This window comes from Coregonus clupeaformis, unplaced genomic scaffold (genome assembly GCF_020615455.1).
Source record: "Coregonus clupeaformis isolate EN_2021a unplaced genomic scaffold, ASM2061545v1 scaf0196, whole genome shotgun sequence".
NCBI classification, from domain to species: domain Eukaryota; kingdom Metazoa; phylum Chordata; class Actinopteri; order Salmoniformes; family Salmonidae; genus Coregonus; species Coregonus clupeaformis.
The window spans coordinates 353699-376208 of NW_025533651.1; the positions used below are offsets into that span (position 1 = coordinate 353699).

General features: G+C 42.7%; 2 protein-coding genes across 10 annotated transcripts in view; both read right to left on the bottom strand.

The window, feature by feature from the left end:
• Positions 1-634: 634 nt before the first annotated feature.
• Positions 635-9891, bottom strand: LOC121559477 (alpha-parvin). Its single transcript, XM_041872720.2, has 13 exons — positions 9604-9891; positions 6852-6941; positions 6644-6714; positions 6420-6522; positions 6125-6265; positions 5028-5143; positions 4845-4903; positions 3807-3826; positions 3578-3639; positions 3423-3491; positions 3232-3333; positions 3053-3125; positions 635-2163 (listed from the first exon to the last, which is right to left on the bottom strand). Exons 1-13 carry the CDS (start codon positions 9737-9739, stop codon positions 2087-2089), a joined length of 1119 nt encoding a protein of 372 aa, XP_041728654.1. The 5' UTR covers positions 9740-9891; the 3' UTR covers positions 635-2086.
• Positions 9892-16213: 6322 nt separating this feature from the next.
• LOC121559486 (F-actin-monooxygenase MICAL2-like) overlaps positions 16214-22510 on the bottom strand; it is a 49334-nt gene continuing 43037 nt past the window's right edge. For 2 of the 9 annotated variants that reach the window (XM_045214099.1, XM_045214096.1), the window contains 7 exons: positions 22329-22481; positions 22062-22139; positions 21435-21527; positions 19874-20002; positions 19391-19568; positions 18955-19031; positions 16214-18859 (listed from right to left, as the gene is read on the bottom strand). In XM_045214099.1, coding sequence (XP_045070034.1) covers positions 18473-18859; positions 18955-19031; positions 19391-19568; positions 19874-20002; positions 21435-21527; positions 22062-22139; positions 22329-22481 — 1095 coding nt within the window. In that variant the 3' untranslated portion in view covers positions 16214-18472. Of the gene's footprint in view, positions 18860-18954; positions 19032-19390; positions 19569-19873; positions 20003-21434; positions 21528-22037; positions 22140-22328; positions 22482-22510 lie in introns of those variants that run through there. The other 7 variants (XM_045214098.1, XR_006658401.1, XM_045214097.1 and 4 more) reach the window with 7 other exon arrangements.

A 22510-nucleotide genomic window follows, 5' to 3' on the forward strand; every position in this document is an offset into this window, starting at 1 on the left:
TCTTTCAGATCAGAATCCTTGGTTGCCAATCAATAGATGCCAACATAAAGTGCCAACCCTGTAATAACTATGAACCACTTATCAGTAGTATCACTCACTTCTTGCCTCACCATTTGTGTGTGTGTGTGTGTTTTCTCAGCATAAGAGCAGCTCTTACACTACGGAGGCAAGAGAGTATCATGGCTGTTAGTCGTGCGTAGAGGCTTATTTGATATAATGAATGGAGGGAGGGATGTAGAAGAAGCGATGGGAGGGTAATTACTTTAATGGCTGCAAAGGCCCCTGTTCAAGACACCTTTGCGCACAATGGTTGATTATGGATGGTCATTTCAGCTTTCTGATGAAAACACAGAGCTCTTAGTCCCTGGGCTTGACTGATAATAGCATGACCAGAAATGTGTCAGAACAATGGAGTACTCAAATACGTTGTCACATCCTCCCCTGAAGGTCCAAGCCTTCAGTTCTGGGCTTCAATTCATAGAAATAGTGGTATTTGTTAAACACAAAAAAAAACAGGATGAAGAAAACAGGGTCAGAGGTTATACAGTATAATGTATAGAAAGATAGCAACTCAGTTCACAAGAGAAATTACCAAGAGGAAAAACAGAAATATCAAGAAAACAAAGAACTGAGCTATGAGTATTTTATACTTTATTCGAAGACTCAAACAAGATAACTCACTCATTTCTCCTCTCACTCATTTCTGTGCTCAATTAAGTAAGTTGACAAACACACTAAAAGCAGCTTAACTAATCTTAAGTGTCTGTAAATTGAAATAAGTGAATTCCAACTCCTAAAGAGAAGCAATTTATAAAAAGAAACATGCTATATAGATCAAATCAGGCACAAAGAAATTCCATTGAAACTTCAATTGTAACCTTGTCATGCATTATGTTGTTACTCAAAGGAAAAATGTGACCTTCCTATTCGCAGCTAAGCACTTAGCAAAGCCATTCCATCAGTGCGTGGTTAGCAAATTAATTCATGAATTGCATGTAGTGCACCTCTGCTTCTCGGCAATACTGTAAGCTAAGTTCTCGTTGTAAAGCAGACACTTACACCAACATCCACAGTCCAATACAGTATTATTTGACTATGAAACGGTCCATTGTCAGGTGTAATACAAGTTGGGTAAAGTCCATCTATGTAAAGCCACCAAATCCTGACGGTATTTTCCTGTGCTCTTCTATATTTCACTTGATGATATAGCATATTAACAATACAGAGCATACAAGTTTTCATGGGAAGGAATGCCACAAGTTTGCTACAGCACAAGGCCCATTATCAAACCTGAAATTATTATGACCTTCAAATTAAAGTACACAAAGGAATCCATTTTGGTCAAACTCCCACACTACATTCTCAGCACTACTAGCTAGTTCTGTTCAATATAGGGTATGGTTTATCGTTTCAATTCATACTCAACAATTGACTTTTTGTTAAACTGTCACTGTACTGGGGTCTTGCTGTTCTGTAGTTTTAGTAAACACTGCACTGAAACATTACTTTGCAAACCGTTTTTATGAATAGATTATAAACAAATAGTCAAAAACAGCCATACATCATGCTTTGGATAAGTACAAAATATTTTTTGTGCGTACTTTACGTGGTCCCAATGCTTTAAGCACAACAATCAAAAACATTCTGAGCCAATTCAAATCTTCTTTCAAAAGATGGAACTAAATACTTTGATAAGCACAAATCCAGCTGTCATACATTCAATACATCAATATTCTGATCCTTCATGTAGTTGCAAGTGAATCAAAGTAGACTTCAAACGGTGTAGGCCCGGAATGACATGGGTAAGAACCATTCAACATGACAATGACTCAACAATAGGACGGCATAATCAATAATTCATTAAGTTAACCTTCAATAATACTGAAATATATGTATTTTCATATCAAAATACTTTACAACATACTGTGCTGTACTTGTGTTTTAGTGTGCCTTCAGCAGGACAAAGCTAACACAGGGGTGCTCTCCCTATTAGATGCATTGTGTTTGCCCTGAAATATACATCTAAACAGGGCATTTGCTTGATAGATACGTTGATATAACTGAATGAACGGTGAAGTACCTATCTTTATTCCACATTTCTGTATTTGGTGAAGAGGTTGTAGAGTACCCTCAGAGTAGACTTCAGGTCACAGTTCACAATATCTGCCAAAAGATCAGAAAAACCAAAGTCAGACTTTAGTCTGGGAAACATTTACAATAAAAATATCTAAAATGAGCCAGATTCAGAGCTGCGATTTACACGCTGTATGATACCTTCTTCAAACATCGCCTGTAATTGGAACCAGCTCCTGTTGCTAGCTACTGTATACTTAAGACACAACACCTATAAGATCTACATTAGCCCATTACATCCAGTGAGGCAAAACTGGAATCTTTCATCTACGCTATGAGGAAAGATGCATTATAAAAACAGATGTTGCCTGAGCCCCATGCTTCCATGAAGCTATGATTGCAGTGTGCTTTAAGTAGGCCTATTGCTATAATTTGGCATGCAACCACCTTTAAATCAAAGCTAAAGGGGAACACTCAATGTTACAGCCCAATGCAGTCATCATGGGCCACTCACTGGTGCTTGACCGTACCATTAAAACTGTTACAGGCCTCAGTTCAATTAACCCAACGGCCAAATGGTAATAGCCAGGGGATAAAAGTAATCCCACATCAAAAAGGGCAGTAGGTAGCCTAGCGGTTAAGTGTGTAGGACCAGTAAACCGAAAGGTTGCAGGTTCGAATCCCCGAGCCAACTAGGTGAAAAATCTGTTGATGTGCACTTGAGCAAAGCAGTGCCTGTAAGTCGCTTTGGATAAGAGTCTGCTAAATGACTAAAATTGATATTTGCTCTCTCTCTCTGTTGTTATGATTAGAAGGCATGCTCTGATATAAAGAGTGTTGAATGAATACTGCCCAAAGGGAAGAACATTCCCAACATTTTGTTGTTGTTGTTTAATCCCGAAAGACACAATTTTGAAATTCTGCTGTCACATATCTTTCTTTCAGAAACAATTTATGTGTACAGAATGAAGCCACACACCCTCTGCCCGTGGCTTGGGTTTCTCCAGGCCGCCATCTTGCATCAGCTCAAAGGAGAAGGTCACATTGTGCACCTATATAGGAAAAGAAATCCAGCATGAGCCATGCCAGTCCAGTAAGCAGCTCACTGTAAACTATTTGTAAGGGATGAAAATTAGTCTGATTTACAATGTAGCCTACCTTTTGGTCAAAATGCTCTGGCGTTAGGAAGAAGTTGACGAGAGGAACAAAGTAACCCTCAAGCAGTCCCATCAGCAACACCAGGTACACACCATCAGCAAACTTTATGACAGGTAAAACATACTAATAATGACCAGGTTCATCTTCAAATCATAAGCAGTTATATTCAAATGGAAACAAAGGAATCTCACCTGTGTATCCAATTCAGACACCTCCAGGTTCAACTTGTTCAAGTGCTTGTTCACAAAGGTGATCAGCGTCTGCAAGAAGGGCAGGTATTCAGTAAATGTAAATGTTACACAAACAATGAATACCGTCTATTTTTCTAATTAGGATGGAGACTTGCCTTTTTCACCACATTCAGCTTGTCTGGTGCATGGTCAAACAAGGTGTCAAACGCATCTCGCTCTGAAATCGAATAGAGGTTAAACCATTACAATAACAGACATCAGAATGTTCATTTTAGTAATATAGAAGGAATAAAATAGTAATAATGTAATGGCAAATTAACTAAAATAAATGTATGGTAATATGGCACATTTCTTCTTTCATTACAACAAAGTGAAAATGCTTACCATGTCTTCCTGATAGAGCCCTGCAAGAAAAGAGAACAATGTATTTCAGCACTGGTATCGTACTGTCTAATCACAGCGCTAGAGAAAAACATTAGATGAAACAGACAAGTTCAAATGAGAAGAAAAAATAAACTAGGACTTTGTTTAAACTGGAAAATATTAATTGAATGCAGATGGTCTAATCAAGAGGGCCAGGCAGGAAGACAAACAAAGAGATCTGCGTTGTGGTTCTATCCAAGGAGCGGTCCGATCAAACGCTGTGTGGTGGGCCTGCCTGGTGGACATGTGCCCGGGAGGCAGTGGCTTGTCTTCACGGTCCAATCTTCCTCGGCAGAGGCATGCTTTAGCAGCTGCTGCCTCTCGTAGGACAACAGCCCAGGGCCCCTCCCTCTTATCTCCAGAGCTGATTTGCACCCGTTGGACCACTATTAATCAGCTGCAGCTCCATAAAGCAGTGGTGGGGCTGGCAGGGGCAGACCCCTGAACCCCCCCTCCCCTCACTAAATCTGCCCATCAGCATGGGGCTCCAACTGTCCATATCGGCCCCCCAAGGAGTTGGCGTGTCCGCATTGTCTTTCCGCTTTAACGCGAGACCGGGAGAGGCCGTTCCATTCCCCTCATCAGTCCCTCAATTGTTCCAACTGCTTCAATGCCCAGCGGACTCATTTGCTGACTGATTTGTAAACAGATATTTACAGACGTGATTCACCCAATAATCACCTTGTTTTGAATGACCTTTCCAAGGCAGAGTACATGATTGTGTTCGGTTCTCATCCCTCATACTTATACCTCCATTACCTTTGAATATGGAAAGCAAATGATACAATTAACATAATCTTCACTGCCAAGTTTCTAAGGCCTTCTTTCCTTAAACATTGGCCTTCATTTTCTTGGCTGCCTCTATAAACAATTTTCTGACATTTTCTCTTCATCCCCCTGAGGGTCTGATAAAGGCCTTGTGGAAGACAGCACAAGTTGGGTAGTTTCATTGAGACATCTGTACATAGTTAGTTAAAAGGGACGACAGTGAAGACATACTCCGTGTTCCCTGTGATCTCTTCCTGAACCTGGCGAGACTGCAGGATCCCCTCCCGTTTCTGTGGGGAACAACAGACAATTGTGAAAATCGGAATTTTCACTCTATTTTTTTATTTTTAATTTTTTTTGGGGGGGGGGGGGTTCCCTTTTTGTGGTACAAAATGTAGCAGCAAGGGACTATACCTGTACAACCACAACTTGAATGGACACATGATCAGGTAGGCGGATGGGGGCACGGCAGTGCTGAGACAGCGCCACCAATAAATGGAGAATGGCCACGATGCTTTTAGCATGGACGGCTAGGGGTGAAAAGAAAGAGGGAAGAAATGAGAGGAATGTTATAGTACATCCACTGGGCATTGTCATTAAACAGATGATGCACACGCTGGTGTACTGGAGCAGGGTTTAGATAAGAAGAAATTCTATTTTTTCACAATTATCAAGATTGGTGACTCTCAGCTTTCACAATGCCAAGTTGAAGGTTAAACAAAGGTCAAAAACAAAACGATAAACTCAGTGTCAAGTATAAAATAAACTTGTGTCTTTGGGGTAGAAGTAATGTGCCTTTGTTAGAAACTGTAACAACCCTTTCCATTCTTGTTGTCTGGAGTGTCATGTGACTGATACATCAGGCTGCTTCTTGAAAGATGGAATTCCAAAATACATGTAAAATATGATAATTTACCACTAAAATATTGCATTTACTATTTAGAGAACCTGTATGGGAGGATATGAGTGAAAAACAAAGGGATTAGCTGTCCTTTGATCACAATCAAAAACAATCCTATTGATTTCCTGAAGTGATTTTAGATAATCTACAAAGGATAAAAAGAACAAAGAAAATTAAACTGTAATTTAAGAGAATTAGAAGGTTACAATACACCAAAGAATAATAAACCAATGGGAAAAAAACATGGCTTCAGCATTTCCTTAAAAAATAAACATTGAAAAAGGAAATAAGACAATGAGTTTTTTCGTTGACATGCGTCATGAGTACCGTGACCTCCCACCTCTTGAGACAGGGATTACTTCTATGGTCATAATGTCAGAGGGTCAGCAGGGTGCAGATTAGTCCAATGTGAACTTTGCCTCTGTGCCTCTCTGTCACCCAACAAAATGACCAAACAAGCATTACCTTATTACATCACCTTTACATTGTCTTTTACACACACCATTGTCATAATAATAACTTTGATCAACACATTCCAAAAAAACATTAACAAATGTATAGAATACAAGGGATTCGAATGAAACAGTGCTCTGTGAAACATGTCACCTACAGTCAACGGTCCATTTGATGTTTCTGATTGAGACCTTCAGAGTGTCGTTGATCTTCTCCAGAACCGTCTGCAGCTTCTGCTTCTGGGCTATCTCAGACTGGGTCACCTCAGCCACATTCAGCCTCTCACCCTCCAGCTTCTCTGTAATACAAAAATAAATAAATATGTTTTATTGTCATACAACGAAAACACAGGGAGGACCATCAAATCCAATTGGAATCAGTCAAATGCCAGAGAATAATGTGCTGCATTGCAAGCATAGCAGGGATGTTTTGGAGGGAATTAAATACTGTACCAAAGAGTTTCTGCAGAACCTGCCCATCGTATAAGTCCTCAGCCAGGTCTTTGACAATGATTCTCTCCCCCACCAGCACATCATTGATCCAGTCTATGAGTACCTGCATACAAAACATGATATGGAATTTAACAGGCACATACACACTGTACATTCATAAGGCACCCAATATTGCTTTCCAATGCTTTGATTGTGACATACAGCAGTTATTTTATATCTCACACCTTCATCAGTTCTTGCAGTTTGGGGTCATTCCTGGAGTTTGGGTCAACCATGGTGCGAACCTCATTCTCCTCTAGAACCACACACACACACACACAGGTTTAGAATATAGACAATGAGAGAGAGCACAAGAGAGAGCGAGAAAGTGAGAGCGTGTGTGTGTGTGTGTTTGTGTGCGATACACTGCAGGAGTGGAGATGGACGCCTTACCCAGCATGGTGTCCTCCGGGTCCAGCTCAAAGGGGATGGGGCTGAGGGGCAGGTTGATGGCATTCATCCCCTCCTCCTGGAGCTCAGACACTGCAGAAGCAGAGAAGCAGAGACCTTTAGTGGCCTGACTCAATGTGTGACAGGCTAATTATTATACAACTGTACTGAGACCTCCATTGAGTTGATGGGCAGGAAAAATGTGTCCAGCGGAGAAAATCGGAGGGCAAGTCAAATAGCATCAGCAACACACAATATTGGCCCTCATCATCTCAGCAGTAAAGCTCACATGTAGACAAATAACAGAGAGAGTGAGTCTTTCCTCTACTCACCTAAAGCTGTGCTCTACACCCATTCCACCCAATTTAGGGCTCTTTTCTTCAGGTTAAGCTGTGCTCTTCATGCCAGGTTGTCAGTATTATGGCACATTGGTCTTACTGGGAAGAGTTGGCTCACAAAGCATGTCTCTAATTATAACCGGTTATCTTTTGTCACGTTCGGGTTAGCCAGGAGAGAGAGATCTCAGTCTAGCTTTGATCAATAAATTGAAGCGCCTCATTGTAGCCAGTGATAATACTACATGGGGAGACTCCCAGAATGAGCCAATCACACCATTACCGTAAATTGGAGGAGAAGTGACAGAGTGTATGTCTATTAACTAAGCAGTCATGGTCAGTTGCTCTGATAGCTCAGACCATGCTGATAGCCATTACCTCTTAGAAAATAAGCTTTCTCTCTGAGACACATCGCCCCACACAGGACAAGGCCATGCTCTCCCTCCAGTTGCTAGGCGTTCATAGATCTAGGCTCGGTCTCACGCTGCTATCCTGAGCATCCGCCTCCTTCCCTGATCATTTCACTTACCTCACCTGGCGTCGTACAAATTGGCACATGTGGGGAATTCACACAGGTGATGTGACAACCTGACCGCTCTGCCTGGCCATGGTGCCAGTACTGCCAGTTCCTGTCCGGACCAGTTGATATGTCAGTAAGATCACTATAGCACTGATGCAGAGCTGCATAACATAACGTGATAAAGGCCTGCTGAACAAACTACGATAGTTTTTTTTCCGTTTCCTCCCAAACAGAGAAAGCACCCCCCTGGAGATGTCAACATCCTGTTAGTAATCAACACCAATACCTCCCTCTGCTGTTCAGGCCTAACCCACAGAGACAGAGATACCTTCCTCCTTCGTCACACTAAAAGAGCTGCATCTATTTGGTTCTTCAACAGATTGTTGAACCAACACAAAAGCATCATCTGTATAATGTAAACCTCTCTGTCTCTCTGATCTGAAAGGACAGCTCCTCAGTTCACAGGTAGAGACACAACATGGTTCACAATAACGCTCATATAATTGAAATACTGTATGTTGCTGTCATGGCAGTGGAGAGGCCCTCCATGGAACGTACCCCTACAGGACCAGGTTTGTCAGTATCAGTTCGGTATTTTGGTGAATGGGGCTCAGCTGCAGACTCACTTTCACATGCCCCTCTGAGGTAGGGTAGACAAATTATTTCAATCACAGGAGTATATATAGGGCATGTCTGTATCAAAAGATATGCTTCAAATGTAATTAATGAAAATGGGTCAAAGTGTCTTCCAAGAGACGTTATAAACAATAATAGTTCTTCAGACATTTAATCATACTTGATGCTTGCTCATTTACCAAAAAGATTCAACGAAAACTCAAGTGCTTGTCTAATTAATACTTAATTGAAGGTATGATTTAAATAAATGTGAAACTATGAAGGCCTTGGCAGCCTCTGGTCTGAACTCAGGCAGTGGTTGTGCTGGAGAGAGCATGGGACTTTTCCCTCCTTCCTTGGTGAAGACATCTGTGATGGAATACCAGCAGCCTCTTATCCTTACATGGCAGTAGTTCAGGATGTGTACTGTAAACACAGAGACACACAGCCTTCTCCTGCTATGGCTTGGACAGATACAATGTAATAAAACCCAAATAGATGCTGTCCACCTCACCAAAAACAAAATAATCTAAATTATTATCACAGTTATTTGATGATAGATGCAGACATCAAACTTGAAGAGGGTCTTTCAGTCACCATCCCCGTTGACGTATACAAAATGACGTCATGAAAATAGACACACCTCAGCAATTACAAGTAGGCCTATACTATTGCCGCGTTCAAAACAACTGGGAACTCGGAACTCGGAAATCTCCGACTTCACTCTTCATTGCGTTCAAGACAACTGGGAACTCGGGAAAAAAACGAGCTCCGACTGAGAATGTTTTTGAATTGTTAGATATACTGCACTGTTTGAGCTAGAAACACAAGCATTTCGCAACACCATCAATAACATCTGCTAAACGTGTATGTGACAAGTAAAATTTAATTTGATTTGATTTTAATGTGTTTTTTAACGGTCAACCAACTCGGAATTCCAAGTCGGGAACTCGGGCATCTTTCTAGAGCTCCGACTTTCCGACATGAAGATCACCGACGTCATGATTTGACCTAGTTTTTTCCGAGTTCCAAGTTGTCTTGAAAACACCATATAGCAATGTTTCTTAGCTTGTTTTCACGCAAAAACTGTAATTAATCTATTCAACGAAATGTTCAATTCTGAAATAGAAAACTGTGGAATGTGGCTATTTATAGCATATAGCCTACTGTAGCCTACTATTCAACAGGAATCATATTTTATTTCTAATCCTTTTTAGCTTTCGTGATGTCAACCTTTTTATGTAGATGCCTTAATAATAAACCAAATATAGCCTAATGAACGAACCTTCTTTTGCCTTTTTTCTTCTGGCCAAAGTTCCCCCGAGTTTTCCAAGGAAAGAGTCATCTTTTTTTCTTGAAGGTGGTGATTTTGGAGTCGGGGATTTGGGAGAAGAAGGTGATTTCTGTGGCGAAGAAGCCATTTCTAGTTTATTACTAAGTATTCAAGCTATTGAGACTGTGTTGTAGCCTATCATAGAAACAACTTTCTGCTTGTCAAAGTTGACGGAATAGCCAACGACGGAACCGGAATTCCAAGTATTTGCGCAGCCATCCGACGTCTCCCTGTTATTTGATTCCCGTACCAGTCCCATTCCCACCCACTTTTCATGGATATAGGAAAAATAAGCAAACAGGAAAACACAACGCAGCAGCCTGTCCAGCTATGAGGAATATCGGTATAGTGAAGCAAGAACCGATAATATAAAAGAATCAGAGGGTTTTCGATCCTATTCATAGGAAAATTAATCCAGCGAAATTATCAAACGTATTTTTCCTTTGTTTTTCTGCTATCCAGGTTTTTTTTATTACTTTCAGCAATATAATTCTCCATCAGTTTTCTTTTACTTATGCTAAACATGAGTTTCCATGGGGCTAGAACAAGGCCAATATAGGATATATCATCAATGATCTACAGCACACTTATTCTGCAGTCCTAACAAGGAGTGTAACAAACTTGTTCAAGGACCCCCATCCTTAGTGGGGGAGAATGGGTAAGACAAGGCAGCTGACTCAATCAGTGTTGAGCCAGATCAATACATTATTGCTTATTTACCACAGACAGGATCAATCAACTGGCTTCCTTGCTTTGTTGCCTCGTTCTGCTAATGATCTGGTGAACTTGGTCTAGCTAGCACAGCTGACCAGGCAAGTGATGAGAGCTGTTAGCAAATCAATTACATTCAAGCCTCTACTTGACAACACAGGCCTAGACATTGCTGCCACATTATTTACCTCCAACATTTTGGAATGTAATCAAATATGCAGATGATAATAAATACATTTTTGTGTATTGTTTTTTCAATAATAGTAACATACTCTTGCTGTCTAGTTTTATGAAAAACGCTGGGTTGACAAAAGGCCTATTCACAGTGCAGCCCTTTTGCCCTCTCTTTTGATACAATTATGTGAACAAAGCCATGTAAACAAAATGCACAATGGCCCTGGCCTTGCGCTGGGCTGTCATTAGAGGAGATATTTCCCATGCAGTACTGTTGGACTATCTGTGGCATGGCCCTGGTGCAGACAGTGAAGAGCCCCTCTGGCCTGGACGTCTGGCCTCAGACAAGGGGCCACTTCACCCCAAGAGCTCTAACATTGAGTTTGACCCATCTGACCAAGCTTTCAAATGCATTTCACTAGACTGACGTTCTGTTATTTGACAAGAGATGGACAGATATGCTCATAGCAGCTTGTTTTAAGGCAGGCTTTAAGAATTACATAATCAAATTGACTGATATTAGCACTCAACTGATATGACTAAGAGCATGCTTACCAACTTATATATTTTTCTTCTGCCATCAGGAGTTATACAGTAAAAGGAATAGAAGTCCTACATACAGTATTTCTCCTGAGACATGATTTATAATTAACACTTGTAGCTATTACTCTTCTGAGATATATTTACTGTAACAATGTGTTTTTTTGCTGGGGGAACATTTGTTCCATTTAAGGGAATGATTTGGAAAGTGCTAAGATAATGAAATTGTGCATTTTTTTTATTTATCCTCTCCACAGCTTTCTATTTTCATTGCCGCTCACATCTTCTGTAATTTCACTGCAATTTCAGCCTCAGATTGCTATTCTTTTTTAATGCCAATCATTGTTATTATATAACCTGTGTGAACAACTGTTTTTTTCTATTTAAGGTAAGGGCATTTACATGAAAATATGAAATGCTCCCAGGGTCAGTCCATAGTCACATTGTAGTCCACGGGGATGAGCAGAGAGGACAGGCAGATACAACAACGAACAGTGACCTCTGCAGTGGATTCCATTTTATAGCATTATTCTACCAATGCCCCTTGCTGTGCCATACTCAGTTCTGTGAAAGACAGTGAGGGGTAAGAGCAGGGCCACTTGACATATGTTTTGTGTGACTGAAACCTCATATCGGTCTTTGCTCTGCTGTTAGAGATACATTTATTTCTGAAATCACATTCAACATGTGCCTGCAGCTTCTGTTGTGTTGATCACATGCAGAGGTGGGAATGTAACTCTTGAGACTAGACACAATTAATGAGAGAGATCTGTGATAGGGCTTGTGTGATTATTTGTCAGTGCATGTGTTCCCCATGGCCGTGTCAGCTCTGTTAGATTTTTCCCCTGTGCTGGAAGGATCCTGCCGTGGAGTGAGGCATGAGGAGCACGTTAGAGAGGAGGGGAAGCACTGAGCCCACAGCCCTCCTCCTTACACCTCCACATCCCCTCGACCTCGGCATCCGGCCTCCTCTGTGCCTCCTTTAACTCCCCGCTGTGGTCAGCTCCACAGACACAAAGAATAACAAAGAATAAAACCCTAAAATGCTCCCCTTCCTCTCACTGAAGTCCCACCTCTCTATCCACCATCCAGGGCCATGCACCCTGTCACCCTACACAATGGACTACTGTCTCATCTGAGCCCTTACGTCATGAGTGCGGCTCGCAGGTGGACTCCCAGAACACGCTGATCATAACGTACTGAATTAACAACATGCCTCTTGACTGATACACTGCTGTTATTTCAAAACGTTGCCCAGGTTAAGGACTGTCAAGTTCACAGGCAGAGGACACCTCAGATGCAGCAGTGACACACACAAACACTTGTGCACACATCAAAACAGACTTGAGTTATCACTGTGATACTTGACTTGCCCTTCATAACTGGTCTAAGTTAACCCCAGCTCTCACCAATTCCATCTCCAGGCATTAAATGCTGTGTCCATGACAGACAAGTAATCCAATGCCAAAGAGATAATCTGTGCAGTTTGGTTGGGCTAAATGCTTTTAAACTGCATCTCTGTTCTCTTCAATTGCGTAAACAAGGAGTGTGTGCTGGGTCTAAATGACTTTGCATGATTTGTTCTCAGCCAGTGATTGAATTTAATATCACTAGCCAGTTAATAGGCAGATAACCCTTAGGTACTGTACTATATAGCATCTGGTACCTCCACTTGCCCAGACATCTGTTCCATGTTAAATAACTGACGTCAAGAGATGTGGTTATACAAAATGTATAAAATAAATGAATAGAAGCGGTTATCACAACTGATAGCTAGCTATTCAGCAGGTTCCCAAAATAGAAACTGAAATCTTTAATTTCCTTCAACTGATAGACTTCATTAGAATCTGGTTCAGCAATGATCACATGTTGGTTCTGACAGGTTGGCACATGGTCACATTGTTTGTCAGATTGAGATGTGACTGAAGGTCGTGGTATTCAGAGCACCTTAACCTTTCCCTTGGGAAGATAATGCAGTCTGTCCTGTACAACTTGGCCTGTTTGTCACCGAACTGCCTTATCTAACAATAGAGAGGTGAGCCATATAATGGGAGCCAAACACTGGGGATCAAACAGACCCTCCCTTGAGCAATACGATTATTCAGGCGAGATTTCATCCTGTTGTAAATGACATTAAGCATGGAGCAGCCAGTGTGGTCTGATAGGAGAGATATCAAATCAGCCACTGTGCATATTGTGATACCAACATAAACCTGCCTGAAGCTGATGGTAGAAATGGTTCAGTGAGCTGAACAAGTGAGAAAGTTGGAGAGAGAAAGAGGAAGAAAGTGTTCCGATTCTATCGGTATGCTGTAGGCCTTTGTTCTTTTAAACATGTTTATGCTGGCCAATGCCTGAACCCACATATTAAACAATTACATAGAGGCATTTTTGGGTCATTTCCATGATCCCTTGATATGAGCCTCTTTCTAAACAACAGTGCTCTCTAGTGATTACCTGTTCCAATGACATGTTAGAGGACATGAAATATAATCAGTAGGATAGAATCATTCAATTAAACTGTTATGAGCTGTAGTAGATGGTAGTTGCCAACCCGTAAATGACTCATAAAAGTGATCAGTTAATAACTTAGATAACCTCATTTGACCCTTTTAAAGTTTATTTTTGAGATTGTTGAGATCACAATAGTCACTGTGAGAACTAGAGTCCAGAGGGTATTGATATTGCCTAGCAGAGCTGCACAGCAACGGGTGATGACAGAGGAGGAAGGAAGGGGCAAGAGGTACAACAGGAAAAGGAAAAGGTGGAGACAAGAGAGGAAGACCCTCACAGACAGAGAGGCAGACATACAGTACAGTGGCAGAGGAGAGACAGAGTAGGGGAGAGTGAGATACACAGGCACTATATATTAATGTCTCATCACCCTCCCTCTCCTGGGACAGTGACATAGATCAGGGATCAGACTGAGGGGAAGGTGTGAGTCAGAGTAGAAAGTGGAGCCATAGCACACTGTTATTGAAAACAGTGATTCCGCCAGTGGGTGTCATCAGAGGCTCAAAGTTAATCTCATCCAGGTCAGATAGGAAAAACAGTTCTCAGTCCCTTAACCATCCACATATTAAACATTTCAGTCATTTAGGAGACACTCTTATCCAGAGCAACTAGGGTTAAGTGCCTTGCTCAAGGGCACATCGACAGATTTTTCACCTAGTCGGCTCGGGGATTAGAACCAGCGACCTTTCGGTTACTGGCACAACACTCTTAACCACTAAGCTACCTTCTGCCCATATGACTATAATCAGTCAGTGATTTACAAAGCACAGCTGCTGAATAGAACATTTCATGTCAAGGAGGTCAACTTTAATTGACTGTCAAGAGAGTGTGCTACTTCAGTTGAGTGCAATTTACCTTCGCAAGTAATTGTTCTGTAATTTCTGAAGACATTAAATAGCTCAAATACCACTTGAAAAATGTAAGCTTGCCCCTGGACAAAACTGTATTTTTCTTAAAAAATGATTTTACACATTCTTTACAAATCATTTATTATATTCTGTCCTATTGATCACTCAATTACCAAATAATGTTAGCTATGCACATTTACCCTTGACTTGATAGCTCCAATGGCGAAGGTAAAATGGTTGGCATTTCTCAATTGACAATCTCACATCTATGCTTTGGGTTGAATGCTCTGAAGGCAGCAGATGAATAAAGTAGAATACCTACTTTATTACAACACAAAAGAGACACACCTGTATGTCTCATGATTTATCTCACTGAAATACATTGCTTTTACAAAACTCCATTATTATTTAGTCAAGAAAGTTGCTTTTAAACACGTGGCCATCTGTAGACCTTTTGATTTTTTTAGGGGTCACATTTCCTCAGCCTCTCCCTGATCTCTGCTGTACTGGAGGTGGGAGTGAGGCACAACCTGCTGACCCCAGGAGCTTTGATTGCATCACAGCACACACACCACTGGTCCGTCACACTGTGTGATGCAAAGTTTCTGAACAAAATATCTAGGCCCGTCCAGGCTCGGTCTAGCAGATGTCCCAGGTCAACAGTATACTTAAAGTTGATGTTTGGTTTGGAACATTTCCCTCAAATGTTTGTGTGAGAGGCTCTGAGGACTCAGAGAAACAGACATTAGGGATTGCAAGTGTGTTTGGCTGAAGGGTCTTTTGGTTTCCATGGTGATAGGTTGAAGGGACAAGTGGATGATACTAGAAAAAAGAGTGCTTCAATAGTCTGTACCTCTGTTGTGATTACATTAAATCAAGCTTTCCCCTTAAAAGCAAAGCTAATGGAAGGTATTGGATACTGATGATAATGCAGCCAGGGACACATGCTGTGGCAGCTAGTATAATACATTGATTGTATGACGTTTCCTTTGAAATAATTATATTCTTTATAAACAGTACACACAATAAAAAAACACTTTAAATTCCAAAGTAGAAGCTTAAAAAAAAAAAAGTATTCTAGTGGTGTGGGGTGGCATGTAGCGTAGCTGTTAGAGCGTTGGGCCAGTAAGTGAACGGTCGCTGGTTCGTATACCCGAGCCGACAAAGTGAAAAGTCTGTCGATGTGCCCTTGAGCAAGGCACTTAACTCTAATTTGCTCCAGGGGTGCCGTACTACTATGGCTGACCCTGTAACACTGCACCTATCTGGTGTACTGTATGTGACAATAAAACATCTTAACCAGGTATGATGAGAGATGATTTCATGGCTGTTGACTAAGATGAATATGGAGAACTGACTCCCTCCTGTGAGAACCATATCTGGCAGAACTACAGTGGGCTGGCTGGAGAGAGAGTTGTATGGTTTGACATGTCCCCTGTGACCTCATCACCAAATAATCCTTTCTGGCTCTCACGGTTCCAGGAACCCATCCAGGAACATGTCTGTCTGGCCTGGGGCCTTATCAGCACTGGGACAGAGGGACTTAACCCGTCCAATTCTACATTTTAATTCAGGAGACATGGTATGTAGACTAAATGCTCTGTAAGGGGAGTTCATGTTTAGGGTTTACTTTGAATTGAATACTGCGCCTGTATACTATGTGATGCTGAACGGCTTGACTTAAACATGCTACCCCTATTTGTACTTTTCTATGTGCCATATCAAACCATGGGGAGAACAACATTGTGATGTATGAAAGAATGACAGAAACTGGATCAGTATGACAAATCACTCAGTTCATTTATTTACATGTGTTGCTTTAGAACATACATAAAGCAACACAGAATCTCCATGAGAAAAGCAGGCTGCATTTGAAGTCCCATGATACATTATTCAATGTATTCATTCAAGACAACATGAGTTATGAACCTGTTGGGAGATGAATTCCCTTCGTTTGTGTGGGTCAAGAAAAAGTTGTCCTGGGTGACAGCTTCTAGAAGAGAGAAGGAGAAAGAAAGAAAGATGGCAAAAGATGGGAGAAAAGGTGGTATGCCTTTACATGACAGAAAGCGGTCTGTCAATCTTTCAACATGCACTTAGGAAGACCAAAACAAAAAAGACAGTCTCTTAGAAGGTGTGACTTTGAACATTATATTACAATGTGTTTCAACCTACTTTACCCCAATAACAAGTGTGTGCTGTAGTTATGGTTCTGCTGGGAGTGCAGATGCAGACGAAATAGAAAAATCCAATGCAAAAAAACTGCAGTCTGTCGCTCAAACACACAATGTTCTAAAGGGGTTAGAAGCATGTCTTACTTGTGTGTGGAAGTGCTGACAGTAACTGGGACTAATCTGACCAGGCATCCACTCCAAAACATTATTCACAAAACCATGTGACCATGCAGGTGATCACCTTCAGAATGGCATGTCTCCTAACCAATCAGGAGGCTCATCATCAGAAAGTTGAAAATAAACTTCAAGTGAACAAGAGGAGAAATGAAAGGAAGGAAATATAGTAGGTTAGAATACAGAGAAAAATCAGAGAAAGGATCAAATCCAGTTAAAATGCATAGAAAGTTTGTAAATGTTAGATAGTCAAAGAAAAGCATTGAGAAATGCATGAGAATGTCCTATTCAACAACACACAATTTAGCACTGTACAGTGTACTGCATGAATGATGTAACTTCTGGTTAGGGCTGAAAACACTTCGCATTTTTAAAGTGCAAGAACTGTATCTTTGGAATTTGTATTGGTAGTAAAGCTGAGATCCTGATATCATACTTAACATTGTTATTAACAGTGAGATTAGTGGCAAGCACATACACACCACAGCCTTCAAACATAGCCTGTGTTATCATGTCAGATTCTGTCCTCCTGAACAATTCCTTTCAGCAATATTCTTTACATTATGAAAAACATATTTAAGTGAAATAGACTTGTACAAAATAACAAAAATGAAGAAAACCTCCTCTATTACAAACATACAACAACTCTTTAGAAGGTTGTCCCTTATTCCACCTCATCATACAGTAAATTGAATTTGGCCTTCCATCTGTTTCACCAAAAGGTGGCAGCAATGAGTGAGCATTAAACAGTCCATGAACTGGAGTAGTAAACCAAAGCCCATGGCCATGAAACTTCTTCCACTTTTTAAGTACAACGGACAATGCATACTGGAGGCACTGGGCCAAAAAAATAAGCAATAAAAGTTATCATAATGTGTAGCGAAAGTACACTACGGTCATGGTGTCATAGGAGATCTTACAATAACAATGTTCAAATGTAAACTTATGTGTCAAACAATACTGAAATTGAAAAGAATATGAGAAAATCTGGTCGAGCACAGATCCACGTTGGCCCCCGACCCCGACCTGTGAGTTCAGCAGGGTTTAGTAAATGTGCAGTGTCAGCACTAGTCATTATCCAAGGCCTGGACAATCATTAGGCAGCCATTAACTCCCACACCATTCATCAGGCATCAGCCACAGGCCAAGGTAGCTCCCCAAGTTAAAGTGCTTCAAGTCAGTCTTTTCATTTAGATTACTTTTTCCACACAAAAAATCTGTCATAACCTGAGTTAAGCCATGTAAAAACTGGCTCCATTTTGACAGCCAGTTGTTGAAAGACTAAACTCTAGAGCAATATAGATTGAATGATTTCAGCAGTCATATCAAACACATACTGTAAATTATTTAGACCACCATGAAACCATGTACAGTACATTACCCCTCATGATAAAGAACAATATAATGTTCATGAAAAACTATCACACGTTTAACAAACCAAGCTACTGCTTGGGAAATGTTATTTGTTCTTTGGTTGGTGTAGGACTAGATCTAATGCACTGATAGCTACATATTCTGTGAGAAAATATTAACAAGGTGCCTGTACACATGGTCAAACGGTAGCTTGCCATCATATGACATGGCACAAATGCAAGATACGCCAGTTAATGTTCGGCCAGGCTTCAGACCCTATTGCACGAGGGTTAGGGACAGGGTAAGGATTAGGCTTCCCTCCCTGGTGGGCCTCTACATGAGCCTGTGGCCCAGGTGTTCCTCCAGCCACAGCAGTAGGGGCTGGATGGACTGGGAGACAGGCCCGGTCTCAGAGTACATCTGCAGCAGCACCTCCTGGAGTATGAACAGCAGGGGCACTCCCAGGCTCAGCAGCTCATACAGGAAGGCATAGTCCTGCACATTGGCCCTAAGGTGGAGGCCCATGGCCTGGGCTGTACCATGCACCCAGCGAGACAGGCGGCGGGGGGAGTCACACACAGCCCGGGTCACACTCAGGGGCCAGCTCAGGCTCTTCCTCAGGCGGGAGCTGAAGGTACCTGGTGACTGGCTCTGCAGGTCGTCTGTTGTGTCACCGTTGGGAGTCCCTGATCCCTCCTGAACCCCGGCTCCATTCTGACCCTGAGGGAGAGACCCATTTAGTCACAAAGACGTCACACAAATTAACATCAAAATGACAATGGGAAGTGGATGATTGAATGATCAAGAACAATTACCAGATGTGAATTGAATGTCCTTCGATGGTTCATTCCATTTTTACGTTGTGTGAAGTGCAGCTTGCAGTATAACTTGCCTAATTGAACATGACCAAAAGAGGATTTAGAAAAACAAGGTAAGAAGCTTGTTGACCTGTCTTTATAAGACAAATGGGCACATAAACAGTTTATTATCTCTACCGGGCACAGCCAGAAGAGGATTGGCCACCGCTCAGAGCCTGGTTCCTCTCTAGATTTCTTCCTAGGTTCCTGCCTTTCTAGGGAGTTTTTCCTAGCCACCGTTCCACTACATCTGCATCGTTTGCTCTTTGGGGTTTTAGGCTTGGTATCTGTATAGCACTTAGTGACAACTGCGGATTTGATTGATTGATTGGCTGATTGATTCATTGATTGACAGTATACGAACATCTAAACCTTAGTGTTTGGAAACACATACCCTGCTCAGAGTCGAAGGCATGGCCTCCCTGGCGCAGGGCGGAGCCACAGGTGTCACAGCGAAAGCACTCCCTGTGGAAATAAAGTCCCTCAGCACTGATCCTCTCCACCACGTATACACGCTTCTGACAGGAGTGACACTTGTCACCAGAACCGGGGAACTCCCTTCGCAAGGAACCCTGGGAAACAGAACAGACAGACAGTGCTACAAACGTTGTCAGCACAGCAAATTATGATAATGGGGGAGTGATGCACAATTTTGACCCTAAAAGGCCTTATGGCCGAGTTTGGCCTTTAGTTCACAAAGTATAATGAGTCATTGTCCTGCAAAGAATAATCATCCCAATCCTTATTTGACACAATCTCTCTTCATCTGACTCGGCGACAGGGCCTGGGACATAGTCTATGTTCTTCACCCAGATAAGAGCTGTTGTTCAAGGCTGGTACAGTCTGAGTGGCTGTATGCTCAGCCAGACATGCTTACCGGAGACAGAGGTGGAGAGGCTGGGGGTGAACAGGGGGTGGAGGCTTTAGGCCTGTGGTCAGTCTCATTGAGGGTGACCAGCTTCACAGCCCTGGCTGCTATGGCCAGAGACACCTTCCCCACCGTCCGCTGACAAGCAGCAAGGAGGAAAAGACAGGAGGAAGACAGGGAGGAAGAGAGGAAGACAGAGAGGAAGTGAGGAGGAAGAAAGGGAGGAAGAGAGGAGGAAGACATGAGGAAGACAGGGAGGAAGAGAGGAGGAAGACAGGGAGGAAGAGAGGAGGAAGACAGTGAGGAAGAGAGGAGGAAGACAGGGAGGAAGACAGGGAGGAAGAGAGGAGGAAGACAGGGAGGAAGAGAGGAGGAAGACAGGGAGGAATAGAGGAGGAAGACAGGGAGGAAGACAGAAAGAGAGTAAGAATAAAGGACAGAATGATGAAAGCAAAAGTGATAGTTCACATCTTAAAGTTAGGATAGACAGGCAGGCAGGCAGGCAGGCAGGCAGGCAGGCAGGCAGGCAGGCAGGCAGGCAGGCAGGCAGGCAGGCAGGCAGGCAGGCAGGCAGGCAGGCAGGCAGGCAGGCAGGCAGGCAGGCAGGCAGGCAGGCAGGCAGGCAGGCAGGCAGGCAGGCAGGAGCAGGCAGGCAGGCAGGCAGGCAGGCAGGCGGCAGGCAGGCAGGCAGGCAGGCAGGCAGGCAGGCGCAGGCAGGAGGGAGGCAGGCAGGCAGGCAGGCAGGCAGGCAGGGCAGGCAGGCAGGGGAGGCAGGCAGGCAGGCAGGCAGGCAGGCAGGCAGGCAGGCAGGCAGGCAGGCAGGCAGGCAGGCAGACAGGCAGGCAGGAGACAGGCAGACAGGCAGACAGGCAGACAGGCAGACAGGCAGACAGGCAGACAGGCAGACAGACAGACAGACAGACAGACAGACAGACAGACAGACAGACAGACAGACAGACAGACAGACAGACAGACAGACAGACAGACAGACAGACAGACAGACAGACAGACAGACAGACAGACAGACAGACAGACAGACAGACAGACAGACAGACAGACATGTCTGTCACTGTGCTTCACTGTGCTTACAGTTCAGTACAACACATTCCATCAAATTAATTTTCAAGCAATCACACAGTGATTTGACTACTTTATTCTCTGACTAAGGCAGCTTTTGGGGAAATTAGTCAAGTTATTTCATCAAAATAAGAGGAGACTCAGCTCAAACATATGGCCACGGAAGAGGAGGGAAGAGGAGAGGATTTTCAGGAATGTTTTCTCATTATGGTTTGCTAGTGGGCCTGTCTGGATGCTTCAGATTTTACTCTGCACTGACTGCACGGCGCTGGCTCAAACTGATCAGAAATCTGTGGACTGGGATGGGCATTCTAACCCACAAAGTGCAGCTCCACAAAAATACATTCAACCTTAGCATGAGAGGCCCCAGAGTAGCTAAAAAACATCTCACATGCTTCTTGCATGCAATACCATTGTGTCTACATATGTCCTTTGTGATTTAGAGGGTAGTACAAGTTACTTTAGCAGGCATGTGGCGCTGGGGGCAAAATACCTGTTTGACGTTATTAAAAACAGGCTCTGGCTTTGGTTGGAGTATTGCAGTGTGTTGTTGTTGGGATACATGTGTGGAGCCACTGCTGTGACACTGAAACAGCAACATGACTGTGATGTTAATAACTACAACTGTAAGTTACATGCAAATTAGATTAGAAGTTAAACAAATATATACTTCTAAAATATATATAATTATCCAGATTACATCATGTTTAAAATCAAACAGACAGCACATCATTTTGGGTTTCTCTGAGAGGCAGCAGGCTCTGCAAATAGAAATTATGTGGCCATAAATAACCTCCCAAGTGGCGCAATGGTCTAAGGCACTGCATCGCAGTGCTAGCTGTGCCACTAGAGATCCTGGTTTGAATCCAGGCTCTGTCGTAGCCGGCCGCGACCGGGAGACCCATGGGGCAGCGCACAATTGGCCCAGGGTAGGGGAGGGAATGGCCGGCAGGGATGTAGCTCAGTTGGTAGAGCATGGCATTTGCAACGCCAGGGTTGTGGGTTCGATTCCCACGGGGGGGGGGGCAGTATAAAAAATAATGTATGCACTCACTAACTGTAAGTTGCTCTGGATAAGAGTGTCTGCTAAATGTAAATAGTGCCATGGTTTGGAACTCACCACATGTGACTCATTCAAGGGCTCTCTTTGCATTTCTTTCTTACAAAGCTGCATATCTAGTCCCCCAGATTGACTGGTCTTTGATTTTCCATGAAGAATGAAGGAATTAGAGGAAATATAGAAGAAAAGTTAGTTGAATAGTTCAGTGACAGATAAGGGATAGATTAGTGCATCAAAATAATAGTATAATGTTTGCTCTGACATTAGGGGATATGAGTTTCAGCATGACAAAGACAGATGGTGAGAAATGGATGTGCTTGATTTCACCTTGTGTTGGAGTAGAATGGATGAGGATGAAGAAAAGGTTTGAGGGGCTGAAAAGGTAGAAAGGGTGATTTCTGGACAAATGAGGGAAGTGACTTTAGGAGTGGGAGCAGGGAGGATGGGAAGAGAGGGAATGGTCTGTTCAGCAGATCCAGACTAGGGTGGGAATGGGAAACAGAGGTTTT